The sequence below is a fragment of the Thunnus albacares genome, chromosome 4 (genome assembly GCF_914725855.1).
Source record: "Thunnus albacares chromosome 4, fThuAlb1.1, whole genome shotgun sequence".
NCBI lineage: Eukaryota > Metazoa > Chordata > Actinopteri > Scombriformes > Scombridae > Thunnus > Thunnus albacares.
Window position 1 is genome coordinate 4459475 of NC_058109.1, and position 24668 is coordinate 4484142.

Consider the following 24668-nt stretch of genomic DNA (forward strand, 5'->3'; position numbering starts at 1 on the left):
CAAACAGGAAGGAAAGTGCTTGTGTTGCAGCAAAGTTCTCCAACAGCCACAACAGCTGTCATTAAATAGTAATATCTCATTATCATTTTTAAACACCAGAAACGTGATCAATGATTCATTTGTAGAGCTCATGTTGAAGACAGAGTGCATCGCAATTAAGAATAAAATAAAAAAGATTATTTACAGCAAAATAAAAGAATGATAAAACTGATCACACAAAGCAATTACCTTTGATTGATGAGTGCAGTTTAAACAAACAATATCTTATTATATTAATATTCTGTCTCTCACCTTGTTTAATCTTACATAATTCACAGCTGGCTCTGGGAAAACGTGTACACTCTGTTTTTATAAATACTATATGCATGTTTTATGTGCGTACACATCCTTTACACATCTGGCCCCCGGTGAGTAATGATGTGAAGCACAGGGCAGTTATAAAAATAGAAGAAAAGGGGGAAGATGGTGAGAATCAGGGGCGGATCACTTTTTCTAAAATATCAGCTCAGGAAACGCCTATGCAGACGGTGAATGTCAGAATTGAAAAGAAGAACCAACATAACCAACTGGAGATGAATAATTACTGAGAATTTCTTCACCCAAGAACAACATGAAGAGTTTCCTTCTGCTCGTCCTCTCACTGATGACCGGTAAAAAAGGTTTATTCCTGCCTGATTACTGACTTTAGAGACTGGATTGACAACTGTTACAGCTCTGCCTCTTCAGTAATTAACCAGTTTCTATACATCCTGTTCTGTGGTTTCACTTACAACTCAACTTTTTTAAGACAGGCCACAGTAGCAGTCTATTTATTATTAAAGTATAGTACTGTTAAAAAGCTCACTAACTTTAACCAACAATAAAATACAACTCATTTATATAGATATATTTAAATATTTTGGGTAATTATTCAACTCAACAGTGATGCAATCTATAGTCTGTTAAAAGGTTTTATTCTTTCCTGCCTGGTAGTTTATCTGATGTGATGTGAATACGCAGCGATCAAAGATGATGTTTTTGATTTGGATACTGACAACCTGTAAAAATTCCTTTGCACACAGGAAGTGATGCTTTTAAATGTATTTCGTATATTTTTTGACAATTAAGTATAAAATGCAAAAATAATGCTAATTTATCAAGGATACAACAAGGATTCAGACTTGTCTTTTGTGATGCCTAAAAGTAGAGACAACAAGAGCAGCTTTAAAAATCACATCTGTGATATTTTTGCTTTTTTTGGCGGCCATTTTAAGTCGTGAAAACGTTTCCTGTCTGTATGTTCGAGAGGGTGCAAGAACCAAACTCATGGTAACGATTCCAGCTGCAGTCAGAATGGCAGCAATATTCTCAATTGGACAGAAAATTCACTGTTCACTGACCGAAACCGGTCACAGTACTTTAGAAATGAAAGGAGTAATTTTCTTCAACCGCCAGAGTTGGTTTAAGTTTTTTAAAGTGCTACAGTGTGTGTTGGTTGGTGGACTAGCTTGTTAGTGTTAAAAGGCTGGAATTATGGAAAACAATTAGCTTTAGGATTGATTAGGGTGATGTTGGGGCCTCCTGTGTTGTAAAATGACTCAATTTAATCTCCTCAGCCTTTTTAAGTTAATTGAAATTTTGAGCTCAAGGGCGAGCGATGTTGAGGTGGAACGTGTTACTATGTCACACCAGAACATCAAATCAAATCTGCAGGAAGCTTTAGCATAAGTCCACCGTCGCCCAGCGCTGAGTGAGTACTCTGTAGTCGCAGTTTGCATCGCACCCGGATGACGAGCAAAGCAGGACACTGGAAGTGTTGCTGGTTGTTCAGCAGCTAAAAAGTCTTTACAGCCTTCCAGAGGATGGAAATTTACGTCAGGAATGGCTGAAATTATTTTTTGGAGACAGTCTTCCCTCCGTTATTGGCGAGTGGCTTTGTGTATGTGTCCCGCACATTTTACAGCCAACTGTTTGTTTAACGAGACTCAATACTTCCATCTTCAATCTTTGGATCAAGTTTTAAAACATTGTTTCTTTCTGTTACTCAGCTATAGGAATATAATAAACCTGTTCTAAAGCTAAGATAGTGACCTCCAGCTACGTTTGAAAAAATTACTTTATTTTGTGAGGTAACTTAGACACAATCTCACCGTTCTGAAACATCCTTTTGAAATCTAAACTTTGCAACAGCAGGTTCTTCCCTTCATTCAGGATCAGACTCTGGTTCTTGGACCACTATATACTGTCTCACATCTCCAGCTGCAGACATTACTGCAGGTAAAGATGCAGTGTAAAGGAACTTGCATTATTCATTAGGTTGTATTCTGATTGGTGGAAGGGGGAAGGTGGGGGCCACACCTCCCACCATCGGAGTAGGTGATCAATAATTATGAAAAATAAAATAATGATTTTATGTGAATAGCTTCGAAAACAGCCTGCTGGAGGACTGAGGGGAACCTGACCTATAAGGAAAGATAGATTTAGAAAAATCTAAACAACTTTTCGTGAATAAAATGTCAAAGATATACCAATAATATCATATATATATATATGAATACCACTCAATACCAGATCTTTAAAGTCCTGCTCCACTCAAAAATATGTTTTCCTTCTTGTTCCTACAGTTAAATGTTTGAGCTTCACTGTGCAGAATGATGTATGTGCAGAGTTTGTTTGCACATTTATCTGCTGAAAGTGAAAAGTTTCTCTGAGCTCACTGAAAATCAAATTTTATGAGGTGGGCCTACAAGCATGATTTGTGACATCACAACTAGATTGGATCCAGTCTTGGTCCAGTTGCACAAGTGTGATGTGGAAACTTGAAGCCTCCAGTGCACAAATACTGAGAATGAACTTTACAGTGAAGGAGGAAACATCTTGTATCCAGCAGTTGACTTTTGAAATGAACCATATTTACATCTTCAAAGATTCTGGATTTTTAATGAGGGAAAGGGAATAGATGTAATTAAAAAAAAAACATTAAAAAGTAATTCAATGTTTTGTGGAAAAAGTATTTTAATGACTTGAAACATGTCTGGAGGGGATTTTTCTTTTAAACAGTGGACGGGTCGCTGGGACTGGTAGGGTTAGAAAGAAACCTGTTTTACTCTCAGTATTAATCATTTATAACACAGTGGTTAAAGAAAAGATAATAAGTGCATAAAACTCCTCTGGTGAACAGGCACTAACACAAACATTTTTGCCATTTTAAAAAATGAAAAATAAAAATTCCTAATATTTGTCAAGGATGAAATACAAAGTCAAACTTATTTCACTTATTCTTATCTTGAATCATGAAGCCACTGGGATTTGAAAACCTGACTTTGGCGACTCCTGGTGGTAGAACCAAAAAATACACCGTGGCAGGCTGCAGAGTTGCTGTTACACTGAAAAAGTACAACAAAGAATGCATTTCATAACTTTATACTAACTTAGATTTTAGGAGCAGAGGCCTTTCAGAATCTCTACAGAAATTACAACAAAAACACTATATGTATGAATAAATTACACGTTCAACAAGATTAATTGAACAACTCTGTGATCTATTGATTAATCCAGAAAGTCTGTTTACCAGCATGACGAGACAGTGGATGTTTTGTTGATACGGTTCTTATTCAGACTGTTCTGGGATTGTTTCAGTGTCTGACATGATGGGAACCTTTCTCTTTGTCTGATCAACAGGCTGTGAGGTCTCATCTGAAGTGAAGGGATGTGAAGGAGGATGGGTTGAACTCACCTGCAAATACCCAAGAGCAGATCAGGAATATCAAAAGATAGAGGTTATTAATCCCAGAGGAAAAAACATACAAACCACTACAAAGGATGTGTGGGATGGGGATGACAGATTTTCCCTGTACCATGATACAAGAAATAAAAATCTCAGGATGGCCATTAAACAACTTGAACATGATGACTCTGGGGAGTACCAGTGTAAATTTGACCAAGACCATTTCTCATTCTATGGACCCGGGGAACAGGAACTGGAACTGAAAGTCGGTAAGAGATGCTGCATCTGTATCAAAGACAGAGTGAAGTTTAACAAAACATCACTAAGAAAACATGAAGAAAACTAACAAAAATGTAACAACACAACACACAGGCATCAGGCATTGAAAGACATTTCAGAAATGTATCTGTATTTTGGTTGCACATTAATTACAGTATATCTGTCCCACTGGGGTGGAAATCTTTGGGAATCTCACAATTTGATTCTGATTCTTTGTGTCACGATTCAATTCAGAATTGATTATTGATTCAAAGCCAATTCTTGATTCAATGAATAGAAAGAGAGGGAATATTTTTAGCTCTTCTGATGCTTCCTTCAATGCACTGTGTGCCATTCACTGGTGTCCTGTGTCCACTGAACTTTAATATAAAACATAACTGACATTTAAAGGTCACGTCTGACAAACATAAAAAAGTAGAGAAAAGTGTGTGAAAGATTGAAACTTTTAGATTTAGAAAAGTGAACTGCATTCATCTTAGTCTTCTTCAGTATAATAATAATGAAATGAAAGTATCATTTACTTACCAACATCATTGGTTTAATGTTTTTTTGTAAAATCAGAAGTTGGTCTGCATGTTTTGGAGTAAGGAGGGGAAAAAGCGAAACGCTCCGCTGTGTTGTTAACGTTCTGTCTTCAGTTTGCACAGCAGCCGACTTTCTTCACTTCTCCAGTTGGTTGAAGTTTTGTAAAGTGCTGCAGTGTGGTCAGTTTCATGGTGCGGTTGGGCGCTTTGCTAACATTAGTCTCTGGGTGATAGGGTACAAAGTATTCAGAAAATAATTTACCTTTTCCTGAAGACTGTATTAAGTCAATACATTTAAAAAGCTTGTCTATTTTGAAGATGAACAACAAAGTAATTCTAGTATGAACATGTTTCACATTCAGTGAGGTCTGCTTCTCTTCCAACTTTCTACTGTATAGAGCTAACTGAGTTAGCAAAAATGGAAATCAATTTGCTCTGAAGCAAACATTACAGGACAGGAGAGGCAGATATAATGAATAGATAAATGCACATGATGCACCCTTTACTGTATATGAGCGTGATGATACATTTCCAACATGTGTTAGCAAAGTATTACAATGTTCAGTTTTGCATGTTTTACTTTTCTTTTTTCTTTGCAGTGAAAGATGGCTGCCAGACACCATTTAATCAAACTGCGTATGAAACAGCTAAAACCACCATCACATGTGATTTTCCTAACGAATACAACTCCAGTGTCAAGTTTATCTGCAAAGACAACAATGAAATCTGTGAGGAGATTTTATCAACACAATCTTCTGTAAAGTCAAACGGGACTTTCACTCTCACAGACACCAACAGCTTCAACATGTCCATCAGTAATGTGAGCTCACAGCATGCTGGTGTCTACTGGTGTGGAGTCAAATCAAATGAAGGAAGTTACAGAGTTTCACTCGGAAAAATACAACTGCAGGTTAAAAGTGAGTAACACAGATTCAGCTCTCCTCTACTGGTTAGAGGCTTTTTTCTGACTTTCGTTTTCTGTTTATCAGTGAAACATGACTCAACACAACAGGTGATTTAAAAGACGTTAACACAAATTTATACACATTCAGATGTTGTATTGGCAGTTTGGCTGACATTTGATGTTTAGTAAAAAAAACAACTATCATAAAAAATATGTAAATATGTGTGCAGATAACATGAAGTGAAAGTTAAAGTAAAATAAAGAAAGTGAGATGCCAAAAATGCCAAAGAGTTCGAATTAGAATTTGTCTTTGTCTTTCTATCCACAGATATTACAATCTTCAAAAGATCCCCAACTATTGGACAAACGTTCACATACCAGTGTGAGTACCCACAACGTGCTCCCATTAAGAAATTCATCTGTAAGGGAGAAGATCCATCTATATGTCAATATCTATGGAGCACCTCAAAGAAAAAGAATGTAAAGTTTTCAGTGGAGGATGACAGAGAGAGGAGAAATATCACCATAACTGTGATAAACGTAACAACAGATGACACCGGGACATACTGGTGTGGAGCAGAAAACACTGACAATAAACGCAGTAAAACATTCTTCAACAAACTGGAGATGACTGTAGGTGAGTGGATGTGTTATTTTATTACTATGAAGTTATTCAATTCACTTCAAATCTTGTCACAGGCACAGAGAACAGTCAACTCCGCTGTACAATGAAATTCTTATTTTGTGGTCCTCTCTGACCACCATGGATAATAAACAGTAAATTGAGAATAAAATATAAAATTATGAAAATTATAAAAATTCAAACTATAAACACAATATATAAAACCTTTATAAGATAAAATTACAAAAGTGGATACAAAGGAAAAGGAGACATGTAAACACAATTTGTAGCGGTTAAGTCTGATTGTACGTTAATGTGCATTGTACTGTATGTGCAAATATCCCTGCATGTGTAAGAGGGTCCATGCATGTGCAAAGTATGCAGAGAAGTAGTGACTGGAGACTTCAATTCAAGTATAGCCAAAATCTGACCCTGGTTCAGATTGTAGGAGGCTAAAGCCACAGTTTTGATTACTGTACTGCACGATATGTAAAATGTCTAGTTATTATAATACGTATAAGAATGTTATTTTTAGTTAAAGAGTAACGGAGATGATACATGAGCTGTTTTGAGTCACGACAGTCCCGTAAACTGTGACATGATTAGTTACACTTCATGTTCACCAGCTGCAGTTTACAGGACTGTCGTGACTCCAGAAGGCGAGTTCATTGATGGGCTAGCTGGTTCTGTCTTGTAGTGAATTTAACAGTCTCATCTACAACAAGGACAGACTGAAAATGACTCAACTGTGATCTTGATTTCTATTTGTTGATGAAGTATCATCTCTAGTTACAAGAGTTGAAGTGCTGGGAGTCAACAGAATAGTTCAGACATGCAACATTACAGCCATTTGCTTTGTGTGATCAGCCACTCTGTAGCATTTGGCTTTCTATTCAAACAGCAGTCAACTGTGATATCCTGACTGACAGAGTGAGAACATCTGCAGTCATTGTTATTTATACTCTTGATTTCATTTCCTGCACGTCCCTTTCACCAGACTTCAGATGAGCATGCTGCAGTGACAGCAGGACTTGATCAGCAACATGTTCAATCAACTAAACACTGATCAGTTTTGAAGTTTCTGTTCATTGTATCTACACATGAAATGACTTAATTTTAAAATTATAAGTTGCTCAGTATTTATGCTTTATAATTCACACTTAAACTTTTTTTTTTCCAAGCCTGTCTTAAAACATGTCTCACATGCCTATATACACATTGGAGGTGTCATTGATCATGTAATTGTGATCTGTGGTGAAGAAATCCATTCCTAAAGCAGATTTTTAAGAGAAGAGGGACAAAATCCATTCTCCTCATGCTGTGTAAAAATACAAATGTAAGTTCAGCTGAAGCTACTATGAGGCTACAAGCTGAACTGTTTCTTGGCTCTGAGCAGTTGCCAGGCAACCAGCAGATCTGGCACATAACCTCATTTAAAACAGGAAATTGTTTTTTTTATATTCCTCGGTTTTTGTCTGTTTGTTAATTAATGAACTTTAGAGGAGCTGAAAGAGCACAAGAAATGTTAATTTACAACAGTCTGACAAAGATCGAGCACTATTTTCATAGATGCACTAATTAAATCATTTTTCCCACACAGAATCGGGATCAGCTGCTCATGTTACTGTTACAACAGATTGGTATTTGTGTTTTATTGTGTTTATAACAGTCGTTGGCTGAGTGTGGCAGTTCAAAATGTGTTAATATAATAATTTTTCCACCCACAACACAAAGTGGATACTCATTACTGTTAAACTTCACAGTCCAGTTTTCCATGGCATGGGCTTCTTATTGTGTAACAAGCTAATATTATCAATAAAATATATGCTATATTGCATAGTTGGGTGAAAAGATTGATTGATTGATTTATTTTATTTTGATAAATCAGATTCCAGACCAAACAAAGTAATAAAACCATCTGGTTTAGTGATCGTTTGTGAAGAATTCAAATAAGTTTTTCATCAGGAATTGTTGGGTCTCTGTAAATTAAAGAGTACGGTCTAGAGCTGCTCTATGTGAAGAGATAACTTTTGTTATGATTTGGTGCTATATAAATAAAATTGAATTGAATCATAGAAACAGCTACAACAACATAAAGTAAGCTAGTTAACAGCAAACATAACTTTGCAACTTTGTTCCCAGCTTTGAGAAATGTATAGTGCTGTGTGAACCGATCAGGACTCTCTAATTGTATTTACTGTAGCCAGCAATAGCAACAGGAAGTTAAGAGTCAAAACAGGAAATGGAACAAACTGAAAAAGTAGGGGCCGCATTAAGTTAGTGGCAAATATTTTGACATAGTAGGAAAGTACAGGTGTCACTAATAACATTAACAATGGCTCTGCTCTATTCAAGTATCCCCGTAAACCATGACAGTGTGACACTGAGCCAGCATGTGCAATACCAGGACCCTGAATCATTCATTTTATTATTTACTCCTGTGGTTTTCCTGCTGTGTCATGTCAAAAAGCCATTTGTTCAACAAAGTTTTTTCCACAAATTCACTCATCTTACTTTCTTTCTTTCATGTATTCATTGTTTTGTTGTTTAGTTAATTAAAAAACATTTAATTAGATATTTTGTGTGCTTTTGGCCGAGGTTGATATATTAATAAATGTTGGCAAAGGGGAGGAAACGAGAAAAAAAAGATTAAAAAATACTGAATAAATAAACAGTTTTATCTGTCAGGCTTAGAACAATTGTATTTTTCCTTTTCTATCCTTGTTAATTTATAAATGCACATGTACAACCTGAATGCATTTTTTTTTGCTTTCAGCACCATCTCCAACACCACCACTAACACCAACACCACCTGGATCTGTGAATCATGGTGAGAAAGCACATTTGATATCTTCAACCTTAAATGTTACGTGTTTGAAAAACATTTTGATGATTTAACTTCTGTAAATTACTGTTAAATTTCTTGACACAGACAGCTTTGAGTGATAATTCCATGTGTTCACTGTGTTTTAAATGATGCTGGACATTTTATGTGTTGTGTGGTTTATTTTGCAGGAGACTTTCAGGTAATAATGATCATCTGTGGAGCTGTGCTGCTGCTGCTGCTGCTTGTGATAATTGTGATCCTCGTCAACAAACGTAAGGGAGTTCATTACCAGACTGCAGAACATGAAACACACACATGCATACTGTACACACAAAACCACATTCATGTACTCCTCTATCCTGTGAAGATGTGATGTCTAAAAAAAACAAAGCAGACAAACTGTAAGACGTCAGAAGTTAATAGACATGACTTTTATCATGTCTGTAAGTTGAAATTTTGTTGACCTATTATCTTTGCTCATTTTGGGGGATGCACACTTAAATCCTATTCAGTGAAACCAAACTACATAGATAATTAGAGATAGATTCTAAGCTACATAGATAAGCAACTGTATAGATAACAACTTGACGAAAAGTGCTGAAATTAATCCACTTCCATCCTTCTGCTCATTTCCTTTTTTCTTGTCTTTCTTTTCTTGCTTTCTCTCTTTTTCTGTCAGGATTTTCATGTTCAAAACCCACAAGGAATGGAGCAGCAGCACAGCACATCAAAGAGGTTAGTATAAATGTGTCTGTGTGTGCTAGTACTTTATAGGTGGTATTCATATTGTCAGTAAAACAAGAGCAATACATGAATGATGCCAGACTTTTAAGTATTTTGGTTGTAAATATAAGAGAGATCTCCCGGGACTCGTGTTTCATAGAGATGAACTGTCCGTCGACCACAATGATGCAGTGTTATGTTTTCACTGCGGTGCAATGACAGACTCTCTTTAGCTACGTGTGGCAGATTTGTTATGAATATCCCACTTACAGTGTTTGGATTCAGTTAGTGTATTACCACCTCTGACAGCCAACAAACCAACAAATCTCTTACCTGTTATCTGGAGAGCCTCTGACATGAGACTGAAGCACACATTTTAACTGAATTTCGTTACAGTCTCCTCATCAAACTTTTTGTCACTTCAGTGGAAGCTTGAGTGACATTTAATTTGTATGTCTCATGTACATCATCATTTATTCACTACGTCTGTTTACATGGCACTTTGTCGCATTTTGCTTTTATCGATAAATCAACATTTTAAAGACATATCCTGCACATTTCCAAGTCTATATTTTTATTCTGTGGCTCTATTGGAATATCTTTACATGATTTCCAGTTAAAAACTCCTTATCTATCTTGTATTGGCCCTTTATGCAGCCCCTCAGTTCAGCCTCTGTCTGAAACAGGTTGTTTTAGCTCCTGTCTCTTTCAAGCCTCCTGATGAGCCCTCAAGCTGCCCCTCAGCAGACAACCTTCTTTTTCCCCATTCTTTACTCAAAATATCAATGTCTCAAATACAACCATTCATGTTGGAGCCTGAATCTGATCCATGAACAACCTTAACAACAAAGACTACAGAACAGATGGCTGTTTGAGGGAATGACGTCAATTTGATGAGGAAGTAGAGGTAACTCTGCAAAAGAGGTGTTCAGCCTGCTCTGAACACTTTGACCATGTTTAACATAGACAGCCAGCATATAAATACAGTATATGAATGGCGAAAATAATTTTCTGTTTCCGTTCAGAGGAAAATATAATTAAATACGGTGGATGGAAACACACCAAGTGTTTAGTCTTCCATTATCAATATATATGACTAAATAAGACATATAGCTGTAAAGTATAACAGACTTTTTTTGTCAGTGAATAAATTCTACTTAGGGAGCACAGTGAGTCGTCCATCACACTGATGCTGTGTCCAACTACCAACCTGTTTGTAATTTCTTTCTATCTACAATGTAAAGTACACTTTGTATGGATAGTTCTTATTATTTGTTTGAATATCAACTACTCGCTCAATTTTTTGTTCTTCCCTGGAAGGATAACGTCTATGAGGAGGTACAGTAGTGCCTCCAGGAGACAGGCTCAGGAAATGCAGTGGAGATGATTTATGCCACTGCCAACTTTCCCACAAACCCCCCTGCCTCGATGCATTACTCCACCATCATCTTTCAAACCAGCACTGATAAAGCTAATGGTGAGGTGCTGATCCCCAGACCCAGCTCCTCTGCCTGTGAATATTCTACTGTGAGGAACAGTCAAGGTCCAAACTCTACTGTCTATAAACCATCAAAGACTTTAGAGGATCCTCTCTTACTGACAGTCAACAAGACACAACAGCAATGAGGACGACCCAGGCAGGAATTTATTAAATTTACAAAATATATGGTCAAGATTCATTTTTGATGGGTTGTGGTTGTTAACAATGAAGCCCAGCTCAGACTGTAGTAATTTAACACCCCAAGATATTCAGTTTCTGGGCCCAATCAACTTAAAAACAGGATTCACTTCCACATTGTTTGAGTCGCCAAAGTTTGGTGACAGGACTGATTTGTAGAGACTAGATGAGTCCTTATGCTCAACAGTAGAGTGTCACATCCTACCGGGACTTTTTCTATTTTTTGGACTCTTTGTGTTTTTAGTTGGACTTTTTGAGGGGTCCTTTCATTTGTGTTGCATTTGTTTCCTGGTTTTGGTTTTCTCTGTGCCCTTGTGTGTTCCTGTGTTTTTTGTGTCACCTGTTTGTTTACTTTAGTTCCTGTTTTATTTTGTAATATTTCTCCTTGTGTCTGGTCACTTTACTTCCTGTGTTTGATTATTTCATGTGTCTCACCTGTGTCTCGTTTACCTCACCTGTGTTTCATTTGCAATCACTTCCTGTGTATTTATAGTCCAGTTTTCAGTTCGGTTTTTGTTGAGTTGTCTGCTTCTGTTCGATGTTCCTGTGTCGCCTGTGTTCTGGTTTGTTCCCATGACTTCTTGCTTTTTCATTAAAAAATATTTGCATCAGATTGTCCCTGCCTACCGTCTCTGCATTTGGGTCCACCTGCTCCACTCACCCACCCTGACATAGAGTCCTTTCGAGACTGTTATTGTTGTATATTGTTGTGTGTATATAAGTAACAAGGAACTGCAGTACAGAAGTGTCAAATATAATATATATGTCTGGTAATTCAGTTTGTCCACCAAAGAGCACTGACAACTAGAGCTGCAACAATTAGTTGATTAATCAATTTGTTGATTGGAAGAAAATTAATCTGCAACTTTTTGATGATTGATTAATCATTTTAGTCATTATTCAATCAAAAGTGCCAAATTTTTGGTTCCAGCTCCTCAATTGTGACAATTCACTGTTTTTCTTTGTCATATATGACAGTAAATTGAATATTTAACATTTTAGACAAAACAAGCAAATTGAAGACATCACTGTGGGCTCTGAGAAATTGTGAACGCCATTTCCCATTTTTCTTTCAATGTTCCACTTATTACTTGGTAACAATTATTTACTCTTTATGTTTTTATGTTATGTGTTTATGTTTAAGAACAAATATGGTATAATAAATGATTTTCATATCTCTTAAATATTAGTATTAGCTTCAGAACTCCAGTTTTGTTTTGGCATCCTTTGTATTCCTGCTGCACTGGTGCCATTTTTGACTAATTGTTTTCCAGCTCCATCGATTAGGAATAAAATACAAGAGCCTGTCCTAGCTCTGCTACAGTAGCCTGAAGTGTACATTTGGGTTTGTGTTGAATAATAAATCAAAAGGTTGAAGGAGTAGCTGCTACCACTGTTGTTCAAATGTCTAGTAAGAATTATTAGAACCTATGTTGTGGACTGAAAATATGCTGAAAAGTGGTGTATAATCACTAACTAACAGCTATCTACAACCATGCACTGCAAAAACAGAGAATGAATTAATAAGTAGTGTCTAAAATAGTTTTTTGACATCTGACATTAAATAATCTTTTACATAGAATCATTCAATAGTGAATTATTTCAGTCACAGTCCATGTCCCTGCAGTTTGTCTGACTTGTGTGATATTAAAAAGCACCAAACATTGCTGGTTGTTGTGACTCTTTATTTCTAAACCACTGAAAAAACAAACCCACATTGCTGTTGAAGAGAAATGTTTATTTATCACATGTTGCTTGTGGTAGTAATTTTAAATAAGTCAGACTATGGCAGGCATTATATTATTCTGTTCGTCACTTTAAATTACTGTTACTGTTAATTACTGTTTAATTACACATCAATGGTAAACTGAGTAATGTCATTAGAAAAAGCTGCCGGGTTATTAGAACAATATTATTAATTATAAGAACACTAATAGAATAATAGAAATATGTTAATTAAAATAAAAGTTCTTCTGAAAAGTAATAATTTTCAGTTTGACAAGAACTGGGTTTCTTACAATCAATATTACAATCTGCTATCTAGTGAAAACCTTGCTCTTTTCAAAACCAAAGCAAAAGTCTCATCCTGTCAGATCAACGCGTCACTTTGATATTACTTAAATCATTTGGAGACATGTTGCTTATAGCTCATGTTTCCTCCTTTCCTGTAAGAGGTGTTTGTTGTGTTTCTCTTTGCCTTGGCAAGTAAACTAGCAGATTTTAAAAGATGATTTAAAGCTGTTGCTGTGACGTTTAATCAGACCAATCTTTCAGATAAGCAGCAGGTCTGCCACAAACTGCACTGAGACAGTCAACTGATGCTTCCACGTAAAGATGTATTCTGCACATTTACACATCTATATTTTTTAATGTTGGGCTCTACTGGAATATCTTTGCATGAATCACAGTTCAGTTCATTAAGAATAAGAAAAAAAATCAGTTATAATAATCATCCGCTTATAGTTATCAATTTAACCTGGACGGATGTGATCACTATAAGCAGTTTCCACTGTATAATTATATCCTCGGGAAGTGTGAGTCACCTTCAGCTCTTCTAAAACCCCCTGGGGAGGCTTTTGTCGTACAGACCATATCCTGTCATTTCCTGATGATTAAAATGCTGTCCAGAATGATGACTTAAATTACAAGGAGCACAGTGAATATTTCATTTCCTATCCCCCCTCCCATAATGTTAATTATTACTGTAGTAGAGGGATATTAGGGCTCGTGCAAAGGTGGGGGCCAGTGGAAGAGCAACAAACTAATAAGTAGGCTCACATGGAGCAGGTGTTTCAGACAAGCTGAGACTGTCTGGTGTTTTGTTTGTGGCTTTCACTTCCTGACTGTTTTACGCTCTGTGTACTTGTGGCTCTGTCTACCACAACGTCACACTGTAAAAAATGGCTGTGTAATCCACAGTAATTTACTGTGTTTCTGCAAAGTTAATTACTATGAATATTTTTACAATATAGTACTGTGTATTAGGCCTAAAAACACAGTAATCATAATGATACTGTAGAATCACAGTAGTGAACACACTACTGTAGAAAATCACAGTAACCATTATGTTGCTGTAAAAAATCACAGTAACTATTATAGTACTGTACAAAATCACAGTAATATTGATACTACTGCAGACACCATTATGCTTCTCTATTTAAGGTAGCAGCTTTCCCTTTCATAAAGTAAATCAGTAATTTGAAGATTATTTTGTAATACCTTCAAATAAAACTCCTCAAATTCATGGTGCAGATTAAATAATTTAAACATTAGTTGTTTTGTTTTTTTTTTTTTCATATGAATTCAAACAGGACCTGTCCATGGTTCTGCGCATTTGACTCCTCCCCATTACACATTGTTGCAGAGTGCAGGATTTAATAAGCAAATACTCAATGCCACTTACAGAACTGTTGCGCTGCGGGGTGCACGGGGCTCTCCCTATGGCTGGATGGTGAAGCTGCGGGGTGCACGGGGCTCTCCCCCTGACTGGATGGTGAAGCTGCGGGGCGCACGGGGCTCTCCCCCTGACTGGTCCTGGTGCTGAAGCTGAATTTTTAACATTCCCTTAACATTTTTATTATAGCTTGTGTTTTTATTTATGAAATAGCCTATCTTGTATTTATGACACTTGTGTGGCAGTAGCTATATTTTTCTCTGTATGTTGGCTATAGCCGTTTTTGTGCCTAAAGACAAATTCCCCGTAGGTTCGGCTATATGAAAGCCTTATAACATTATATTATTCTGAAAAGAAACTCAGCATAACATATAGGCTAACTAACTTCACACAATAAGGCTGTTGAATAACTGTATAGTAGCTAAACACTATCAGCTATGCAGGAACCCACCTGTTAACATACTGCATCCTTCTTCACGTCTGACAGGATTTACCGTTCCAAATTTTCGTAAGTTTGGCAGAAAATTCCGCAGATTTTTCTTTGTTGTGTCGTTTTTGGGCACCGTTTTGATATTTTCGTTTCATTTTCTAAGTGTCTCTGACAGCCGTGCTGTCACTGAGCTGTATTGATTAGAATTTCCCGCCTAATGTATTAATTGGACCAAAAATCCCTGACGTATCAAACAAAGAAAACTATGGACCAGTAAAGTTTTTATTTTATTTTAAATATTTGTTTTATTTTTATGTTCAAAATACAGACAATATCATGACCTGAACCCTACGGTGCGGTAGCCGGCAGGCTGTCAGTGAAGTCGTGAGCTGATTGGTTGAGCCAAAGAAAAACATCATGTGATCTCAAATTTGAACAGTGTCACTGAGTCAATCTGGGCGCCAAACGAATTTACTTCACTGCAGCCGTTTGGATTACTACATTATCTTTTTTTACTTTAAAGGATTTTCTTTCTTCTTCTTCATATTCTTGTCTGTTTTTGCTCGGTGTAAAGTTGTCAGACGGTATCATAGATGGACTTTCTGACATCCTACAGCTTGCTAACTTCACCAGCTAACATTTAACTGCAGAGTCCTCTGAAACAAAGGACACAACAAACTCGGAACATTCAGAAACGAGCACTGGAAGATACTAGAGACCACAAAGAGGTCTGTTCAACAGATATTTTTTGCAGTGTGGACAGTGCACTTCTTGCAGTGTGGTGAGAAGTAACGTTAAAGTTAGCATTAGTCTGGAGCAGCAGCAGCAACAGGAGGAGGCACTGACATCAGCAGCTGATTAGTAAGTGTCTTTAACATTAAAACAATCGGTCCTGACTAACACCAGACATTACACCGAGCTAGTTTTTTTTCCAGTTAAATTATTCACATCGATTTCTGGCTGCTCAGAAGTGTGTTGTGCTAACATTATTATGTCAGCTAGTGGTCTGTTAGCTAACAGAAATCCATAGTTAACCTGACTGCATTGTGTTAAACTGAAACAGCTTCATATTACAAATCTAACTTGTCAACATGCCTTAACGTTACAGATGTTAGCTTTATAAATTCTGCTTCATAGGACTCGTGAGAGCACTGTGAAGTCTATTTAGCCTGGGACAACCCCTGGCTAACTCAACACTGTCACACTAGTTCACTATGAAAACATCACCCTGTTTTTTCATCTCTGTAACTTAATAGTTAATTATTCTAACGTTAGGTCTTATAGAGAAGGCAAAATGGTCTGATAGTCTACCATCTACGACCAAACTGTGTGAAATTACTGTGTTTCAAGATGTATATGCATTTATGTATGTTTGTGTGTGTGTGTGTGTGTATGTACGTTTTATATATATATACATGTATATATATATATATATAGAGAGAGAGAGAGAGAGAGAGAGATGCAATGTATAGGACGATTAATTAAAAAGTAATCACTCCCAGTAAAAATAATGTTTTCCAAAGTCATGGACGGCTCTTAATCCTGATGCCTTTCTTCATCTTATTTCTACTCCTCACAGCTGACGAGCACTCCTGCTGATGCCAGAGTCCAGTCTCTCTCATCATCCCAGGTCTCACTGTGCAAGGTAAGATTTAAAATCCACGGACAAAGCCAAGTTAGTCAGCTCTTGTGGAAGTTGTGCTTGTTATACTATGTGCCTGTTTTTAGATATTTTATATTTATATTTTATATTTATTTTGGCTTAACCACAAGCACCTCAGCAGTCATGTGCTTTGATCTGTTCCCATGTACTAACTAACAAACAATATTGTCTCTGTTGAGTAAGTTTCTTAGTTTTCACAGAGAAAACAGTACTTTAAGGTAATAGAATTGTTGTTAATTCAGTGTTTGATTATTATCCATCAGGAGAACCTGAACCTGAGATCCTGTGTACAACCAAATGGATGCTGCTGATGGAGACCTGACTTCATCACCACTTTGGCTGCCATCTTCACATCTTGCTATAGGTTCACAGTTGAATATCAGGAGGAAACAATGACATCGCTGGAGTTCAAAAGGTATTGCTCATCAACATTTTTACATCACATCCTATTTCTTTTAGATTCATTTTACTTTCATTTTCTCGGACTCTTTACAAGTAGGCTATGCATCCACAAACACAATTTTAAAGACTCTATGGACACCTGAGTACCTAGTGACATCTCCCAAAGTTGAATATCCATGTTTAGATTACTTAAGAGTGTTTTGTTTCAAGGAAATAACAGTGTCTAGTGTCAGTGTCTATATTATATACATATTTACTTCATTCTAATTTACTATATTCTTATTTACTTTGTTAAGTTAAGCTGTGTTAAGTAAGCCCATGCAGTCCGGATATTTCCTGCTGTTGCTACTTCACATTAAAAGCTTCTCACTGGTGTACCACTGTGTGGCTTTTATTATGAAGCATGTACAGGAAATGTAAAACAGACTGCAGTATTGGTCGGTAGACATTGGTCTATGCAAAATGTTTTGTGCTGTGCTAAAGAGGAAACAGCTGAAGTGAGCTGGCAGACGAAGAGCTGTAGGCAACACGCTCTTTTACTACAGTTTATGTCATTAAGGGTAAACAACTTATTTTGTTAGGCTGTCCTGTCGGAGGGAAAACCAATTGTACGGTGCATCACAGATATAATTGCAGCAGTTCACTATTCAGTGTGGGTATTTCTGCCATATGGAAGCAGGCCATTATATTTCTGTAAACATTGTGCATAATCCTTGTGCACAGTGAAAATAAATAATAAGTAAAATGTAGTAGTAGCTGTTTAACAGTTGATAAATAATTGTCATTTAAAGAGAGAGATCTGTACTCATTTATTGAAATTTAAATGTGGTTTGAAAGTTTACAGCATTATATGAACTGTAATCTAATTTACTGCAAAATGCCTGGTGCTGTAATCCATTACACAGTAACATAAAATTACTGTATTTTATTTTACAGTTACATACAGCTACTGTAAAAGTACATACAGTACCATTAAATTACTGTTTCATTTTACAATTGCTACTGTAAATAAAAACACAGTACACTTACTGTAATTTATTTTATAGTAAGTTTACTGTGTTTATATTTACAGTAAATAACTGGCAGCAATTGACAAGTAACTTACTGTAAAATGAATTACAGTAAGTTGTAAATTGCTGCCAGTTAATTACTGTAAAAATTACAGTAAGTTTTTTACAGTGCAGTCTTGATACTCTCACCAGATTCAGTACATAGTGAATTTAATATATATAACCACCTACTGTATGTATATAGCGTAACTTATCACTTTTTTACCTATAAAATATTTATTTCTGCACTCTGTATTGTATGTTTGTATGCATTTGTGTTGTATGTATTGTATGTTGTCCATGTGTTGTTTCTACATGTATGTATATATTTTTTCCCTTTCTTGTCTGTACATAATAGTGATATGTTTAATTATCTTTGTTCAGCTTGTTGTCCTTGTGTATCTTTCTGAAGATTGTTGTGTGTAAGTACATTAAGAGCACCTAGAAACTGGAGTCAAATTCCTTGTATGTGTAAACAGACTTGGCCTATAAAGCTGATTCTGATATTAGGAGTCTACTGATGCTGCTATATGAGTAATCTGCAACATTTTCATGATTGTCTCACTGACTCTCTATAATCAATTGACATAATACTATATCAAGCATAACAAATTCAAGTTTTACTTTTGTTATACTTAAGTGTATGTTTCCCCCTGATATATCCCAAATTACTTGTTCTCTGGCTGCTAAAGCTGCTGCTGTCCTGAGATAAATACGCCCCACTGATTATGGAAAACGACTAAATCTGTTACCACAGTTACGCAGACAACACACAAATTTTCATAACCATATCACCAGGGGACTCTGGTCCAATACAAGTGCTGAGTGAGTGCATTGCATTGATTGACTCAGACCTGAATTTAAACAGCCACATTAAGACAATTACAAAGTCAGCCTACTATCACCTGAACAATATATCAAGAATTAAAGGACTTATGTCTCAGCAGGATTTGGAAAAACTTGTCCATGAATTTATCTTCAGTAGACTCGACTGTAACAGTGTCTTCAAAGGTCTCCCTAAAAAATCGATCAGACAGCTGCAGCTGATTCAGATGCTGCTGCTCGAGTCCTCACTAAGACTAAGAAAGTGGATCATATCACTCCAGTTACGCTGGCTTCCTGTCTGTCAAAGAATTGATTTTACAATACTGCTGTTGGTTTATAAAGCACTGAATGGTTTAGGGCCAAAATACATTTCTGATCTGCTGCTACGTTATGAACCATCTAGACCTCGCAGGTCGTCTGGGACAGGTCTGCTTTCTGTCACCAGAGTCAGAACTAAACATGGAGAAGCAGCGTTCAGTTTTTATGCTCCACATACCTGGAACAAACTCCCAGAAAACTGTAGATCTGCTGCAACTCTCAGTTCTTTTAAATCACAGCTGGAGACTTTTCTGTTTGCTGCTACCTTTTATTAAACCAAATTTGAGGGTTAATATTTTACACTGCACTGTAACTTTTATTCTCTTGTTGTATCTGTCTTATTCTATTTTAGCTTCTTTTTTATTTCCAATTTAACACTTTTTAATTGTATTTAAATGTCTTTTTACATTGCCTTGTGTTGCTTTTATGCTCTATGTAAAGCACTTTGAATTTTTGAATTGCTTTGTTGTTGAAATGTGTTATACAAATAAACTTGCCTTGCATGAAATCATCAGGCCTTCCTCTGCTTTAAGGATAAGGCTGTCAATTTTTTATATTTTTCTTATCGTCAACAAATCTAATGTGTAGAGCCATAGTATACACACACACAAGGACTGTGTATATATAAGATACATCAGGCTTTGGACACACACATAATCCTTGTAAGTAGGATGAGTTCATTGTTGGTTTGGCTCCCCACATGAGATTTGTTGACAATAAGAAAAAGACAAAATTGGCAGCCATATCCTTTATCAATCATAAAGTTTGCAGTTTTCCTATTACATCATTAATTGTCTCCTCATATTAAATTCACTATCTGCTAAAATTGACTTTTTTTGTTTTTACATTGGTACCATCTGGTGGTGGCAAGAGGACTGACATTGTGGTGGATGGCAGTGAACACCGTTCCTTTTCTATGTCTGTGATAAGGTTGTCATGTAATGACTGAGGTCAGGACGGGGGTGGGAATATTTTACTCTTTTTTTTTCTTGTTACCATTTACCCTTTATTTGTGTACTTTTTTTATCATTCTTGGGTTTGGAAGAAATTATGTGTATGCATGAACTGTATTGCATTTGAGCTGCACTGCACCAAATCCCAATTAACTTGTTGAAATGGCAATTAAGTATTGAATTGAACTGAAATTCCACTCACAAGCAGCTTCTCATTTGTCAGCAGAAAAACTTGTGGTATCAAAATAAACTATAAGATAATAATAGTGCAATAATTACATAAAAATTTTACTCATAATGACTTGAAAATAAGCAGCTTCATCGTCCTTTAAATTGCTCCTTTAGCAACAGTTTCCAATGTTGCAATAACAACAGTAAAAGACAGAAAGAAAGAAAAGGATTGTGAAAGGGGGCGGCTCTGTTTGTAAGTAACCTATTGACACAAGAAACACCAGTGTGCAGAAACTAGAGACAACTACTGGAGGTAAATAATGTGACAGAAATCCAAACAAAATGAAGATTTCTTTTACTAATCCTCCTTTAAGAAAGGTTAAAAGGTTACTGTTACCTGATTACTGATCTATGAATATGTGTGTGGTCATTTATATTTAAGCCACAGTTACATTTAAACATGCAAAATGCCTCAGTGTTACATCATGAGATGCGTATTATATAAATTACAGTATCTACATTTATGTGGGTCTTGCCATAAACAAGTCAGGTCGAGTCCAAATATGGTTTAGAGATACTGCAGACACCAGTTTACTAAATGGACTCTGTGTGGTGGTGTCCATCAAGTGTACCATCAAGGTTTTATTTGTTTGTTTGTTTACTTTACTAAAAACTACATCATACAATCAGTATTGACAGTGTTGATTGTAACGATAGCGAATGTGCTACTCAGACTATACACGTTACATTCTCCTACAGATGGAATCAAATCTATCAGGAGATACAGGAAAACACCTGAAAGCCGGACTCAAGACCTGCGCTGCACTTGATTCACATCACTAGTATCTTTAAGACACGGACCTCTACCTGCTGCACTGCTCCATCCTCAACTTTCACATTAACTCTTACTGAGCGATCTGTGACATACATATCCCCAAAACAAGCTACTCAGCTGGTTTCTTTGCAGAATTCTTTGCCTTTACCTTGTGTCTTTTTTGTAAATCATCACATATAACAAAATGTATATCATTATTATTGTTTGGTTGTGGTTTTTTGGATAGTTGCAACTAAATCTATAACATTAATTTCACTTTGATTTGGCCAGAACCTAAAGTGATTTCCACTTATCCTTCATTATGGGACAGAGTCAGACCTTAATGCACTTCTTGAGTATAATGTTTAAATCTGCTGCATCAAGTTCAAAGTTTAAGAGCTCTGGATGTGGGAGGCATGGAGAGTGCAGTGAGTGGTAAAATAAGTATATTAACTAATTAGCTTTTTAATTAACAAATTTACATGACCAGCAATTTTCTGCCAGCTTTCCTTTCTCGCCTTATTTGCAGCAACAGTGTTGCTTTTTGCTGTGATGATGTATTTATATTCTTCATAGCTCTCCGTTATAATGACCTGGTCCTCCTGACTGAAGTAGGCGGCACACAATCGGTTCATTTTGTGTGGAAAAAGAGTCAAATGACACACCAAACGCCCCTTTTTATGGGGACGCGCACAGAGCCTGAAGCAGAAAGCCTGAGTTAACAAAGAAAGTTCATATCCACCATCATCATACCACTTATCTCTGATCGTGAGTTTAGGGTTTGTCGAGCCAGCTCACATAAAGAAAGCCTGGGTATGTTGAACTTGCTTTGTAGTACGCCCCTCAGGACTTCAGTGCTGCTGTTGACACAATCAACCATCAACCACACACAGTAAAGGCATTAGGTAACATCAGCGTCAGGCTTGTATTCTAAAATAGGAAATCAAAGTAAAAATGGGCTTAGCTTAACATCTCTTGCAGCTTTCGATAGCAGTAATATTATAAATAGGTGTGAATATCACATTTATGGCTTCTGTCATCTCGTTCCATCTTAAGGTACAGAGTGAAATTAGCAAATGTGTATACAAAGTGTGCAATTTTCTATCATTACTTTTCTCTTGGCCATACTCTTGTCTTGTTGATGATGTTGTATTGCGGGTGGTGGAACAAACAGCTCATGCTTCCTGTCGAAACCACAGCTGTTTTACCACATTGAGTCAACTGGTATTTTGTCAGTCGAACCTCTGCCTTTTTTTTTTAACCACGTCCTTCCTTATACACAGACTAACGCAGGTTAACAACATGACAGGCTGTCAACTTTTACAGATTCTTGTTTTGTGTTGATGGAAACAGAGAGAGATGATGGAATTGGAGTTCAGTGGGACATAGAGCGACTGTATTTCCCGCTCCCTGTCATGCAGTGAGTGGAGCAGGTGGACCCAAACGCAGGAGACAGCAGGCAGGCAGGATCAGATGCAGAATATTTAATGATAAACATGAAAGACTGAGACACAGGAACAGGGAACACTGACCATAACCGCAGACGACTCGACAGAAATTGATCTGAGAACAGTGAAAATAAGACAAAGGTGATACACGAGTCAATCAACAAAGGTGGGAAAACACAGGGTGTAAAGGTAACAAAACACAAGGAGAGAACATTTCAAAATAAAACACGAACTAAAGTAATCAGGCAAGGAACAGGTGACACAACACAAGGGCAGACTGGGAGCTGATAGACTGGGGAAGACACTAGGAGCAGGGCAGAGTAATACAGGGCAGGGGAGATGCACATGAACACAGGAGGAGTGAAGGAACACACAAGGGAAACAGAGAAAACCAAATCCAGGCAACATGAGTGCAACACAGAAACCCAAAAGAACAAAAACACAGAGAGTCCAAAAAACAAACAGAAAGTCCAGACAAGATGTGACACTCCCAGCTCTGACGCTCTCAGTACCTGTATTGTATGCAGCAAAGGTGGCTGAACTACTGATTAAAAAACTCGAGTCGTAAGGCCATGACACACTAAACCTCACGTCGCCTGTGTCTGGGCCAAAAAGTTGCACTTGAACACACTACAAAGACAACAGCTGATGGCCAACTAGCACGTACGTTCTGCACCTGCGTGAAAGGAAATAACTCTCCATACCAGATGACAGTAGTCTGTATTCATCATTCAAAAAGGGAAACCGGAAGACCTAGGAATGCAGATAAACAAAGCAGCGTTTGCCCAGCATTTTCACACCACTCTCGCTCACCACAGATGGTTTCGTATAGCTACTTCTAATCGAGAAAATGTCTGATAAGTTGCAAATGGCACTGGCATTGTCAGCCTTGGTCTTTTGCTCGTGGAAGAAGAAAGTCAAGTCAAGTCAAATTTATTTATATAGCACATTTCATATGGCAGGCATGAACTCAATGTGCTTAAAAACAAGTAAAGATCGTACATGACAGAAATATATAACATTACATTAACATTACATATATAAAACAAATAAGATAAAACATAAAATAATATGTTACATATATAAAAACATATAAACATGTAAGACAGCATAAAAAATTAGAAGGTGAGAGGGTATTACAATAAGAGAGTAGGGTAAGAAGGTATTATTATCATTGTTAAAAGAAATAACAATAATAATACTGTTTCTAAAAAGGTTTTACCCATTAACCTAACTAAAAGCTTGTGAAAAAAGATATGTTTTTAGTCTGCTTTTAAAGGAGGACACTGTTGTAACAGACCTGAGTTCACATGGTAGAGAATTCCAAAGAGTAGGACCATAATGGCTGAAGGCACCATGAGCTGATTTAGTATTTATTCTAGGTATGGTGAGGAGACCTTTATTTGATTATCTCAAGGGTCTGTCTGGCGTGTATTCAGAGAGCATGTCAACAACATAGGAGGGAGCTAGGCCGTTCATAGCTTTAAAAACTATAAGAAGTATTTTAAAATCAATTCTTTGCTTTACTGGGAGCCAGTGAAGAGAAATTAAAACAGGAGTGATGTGTTCACACCTTCTGGTTTTGGTTAATACTCTGGCTGCAGCATTCTGAATAAGCTGGAGTTTATTAAGCGTTTTAAGAAAGAAAGAGGCAGAGACGAAAAATAAGGAGAAACCGCACTAAATGGATGAAATCATAGATACTACAGCGGCAGGCTCAAGGGGCTTCCCTGAACCTGTCTAGAGCTGGAGTTAAATGAAACCTCCAATTTTAAAAAGTTTGCTTGGCTCTTTCCTGTCCAGTTCCACGTGTTGAAGGAACTTATCAGTCCAATCATCCAGAGGCAAAACACTAACTACTGGGACTGTATCTCCATTGGAGAACAACTGATGATGACACTGCGCTTCTTGGAAACAGGTAGGCAAGGTTTCATTATA

At 36.8% G+C, this 24668-nt stretch overlaps 1 protein-coding gene across 8 annotated transcripts in view; it reads left to right on the forward strand.

Annotated features, from left to right (window-relative positions):
• The first annotated feature begins 544 nt into the window (after window positions 1-544).
• Window positions 545-24668, forward strand: part of LOC122980860 (polymeric immunoglobulin receptor-like) — a 46855-nt gene continuing 22731 nt past the window's right edge. For 7 of the 8 annotated variants that reach the window (XR_006403105.1, XR_006403100.1, XR_006403104.1 and 4 more), the window contains exons 1-4: window positions 15114-15948; window positions 16667-16732; window positions 17014-17165; window positions 24534-24648. Coding sequence is in view for 1 of the 8 variants with exons in the window: in XM_044349260.1 (XP_044205195.1) it covers window positions 611-650; window positions 3661-3975; window positions 5109-5426; window positions 5742-6050 (982 nt within the window). In the remaining 7 variants the exon portion in view is untranslated. Of the gene's footprint in view, window positions 651-3660; window positions 3976-5108; window positions 5427-5741; window positions 6051-15113; window positions 15949-16666; window positions 16733-17013; window positions 17166-24533; window positions 24649-24668 lie in introns of those variants that run through there. The other variant, XM_044349260.1, reaches the window with a different exon arrangement.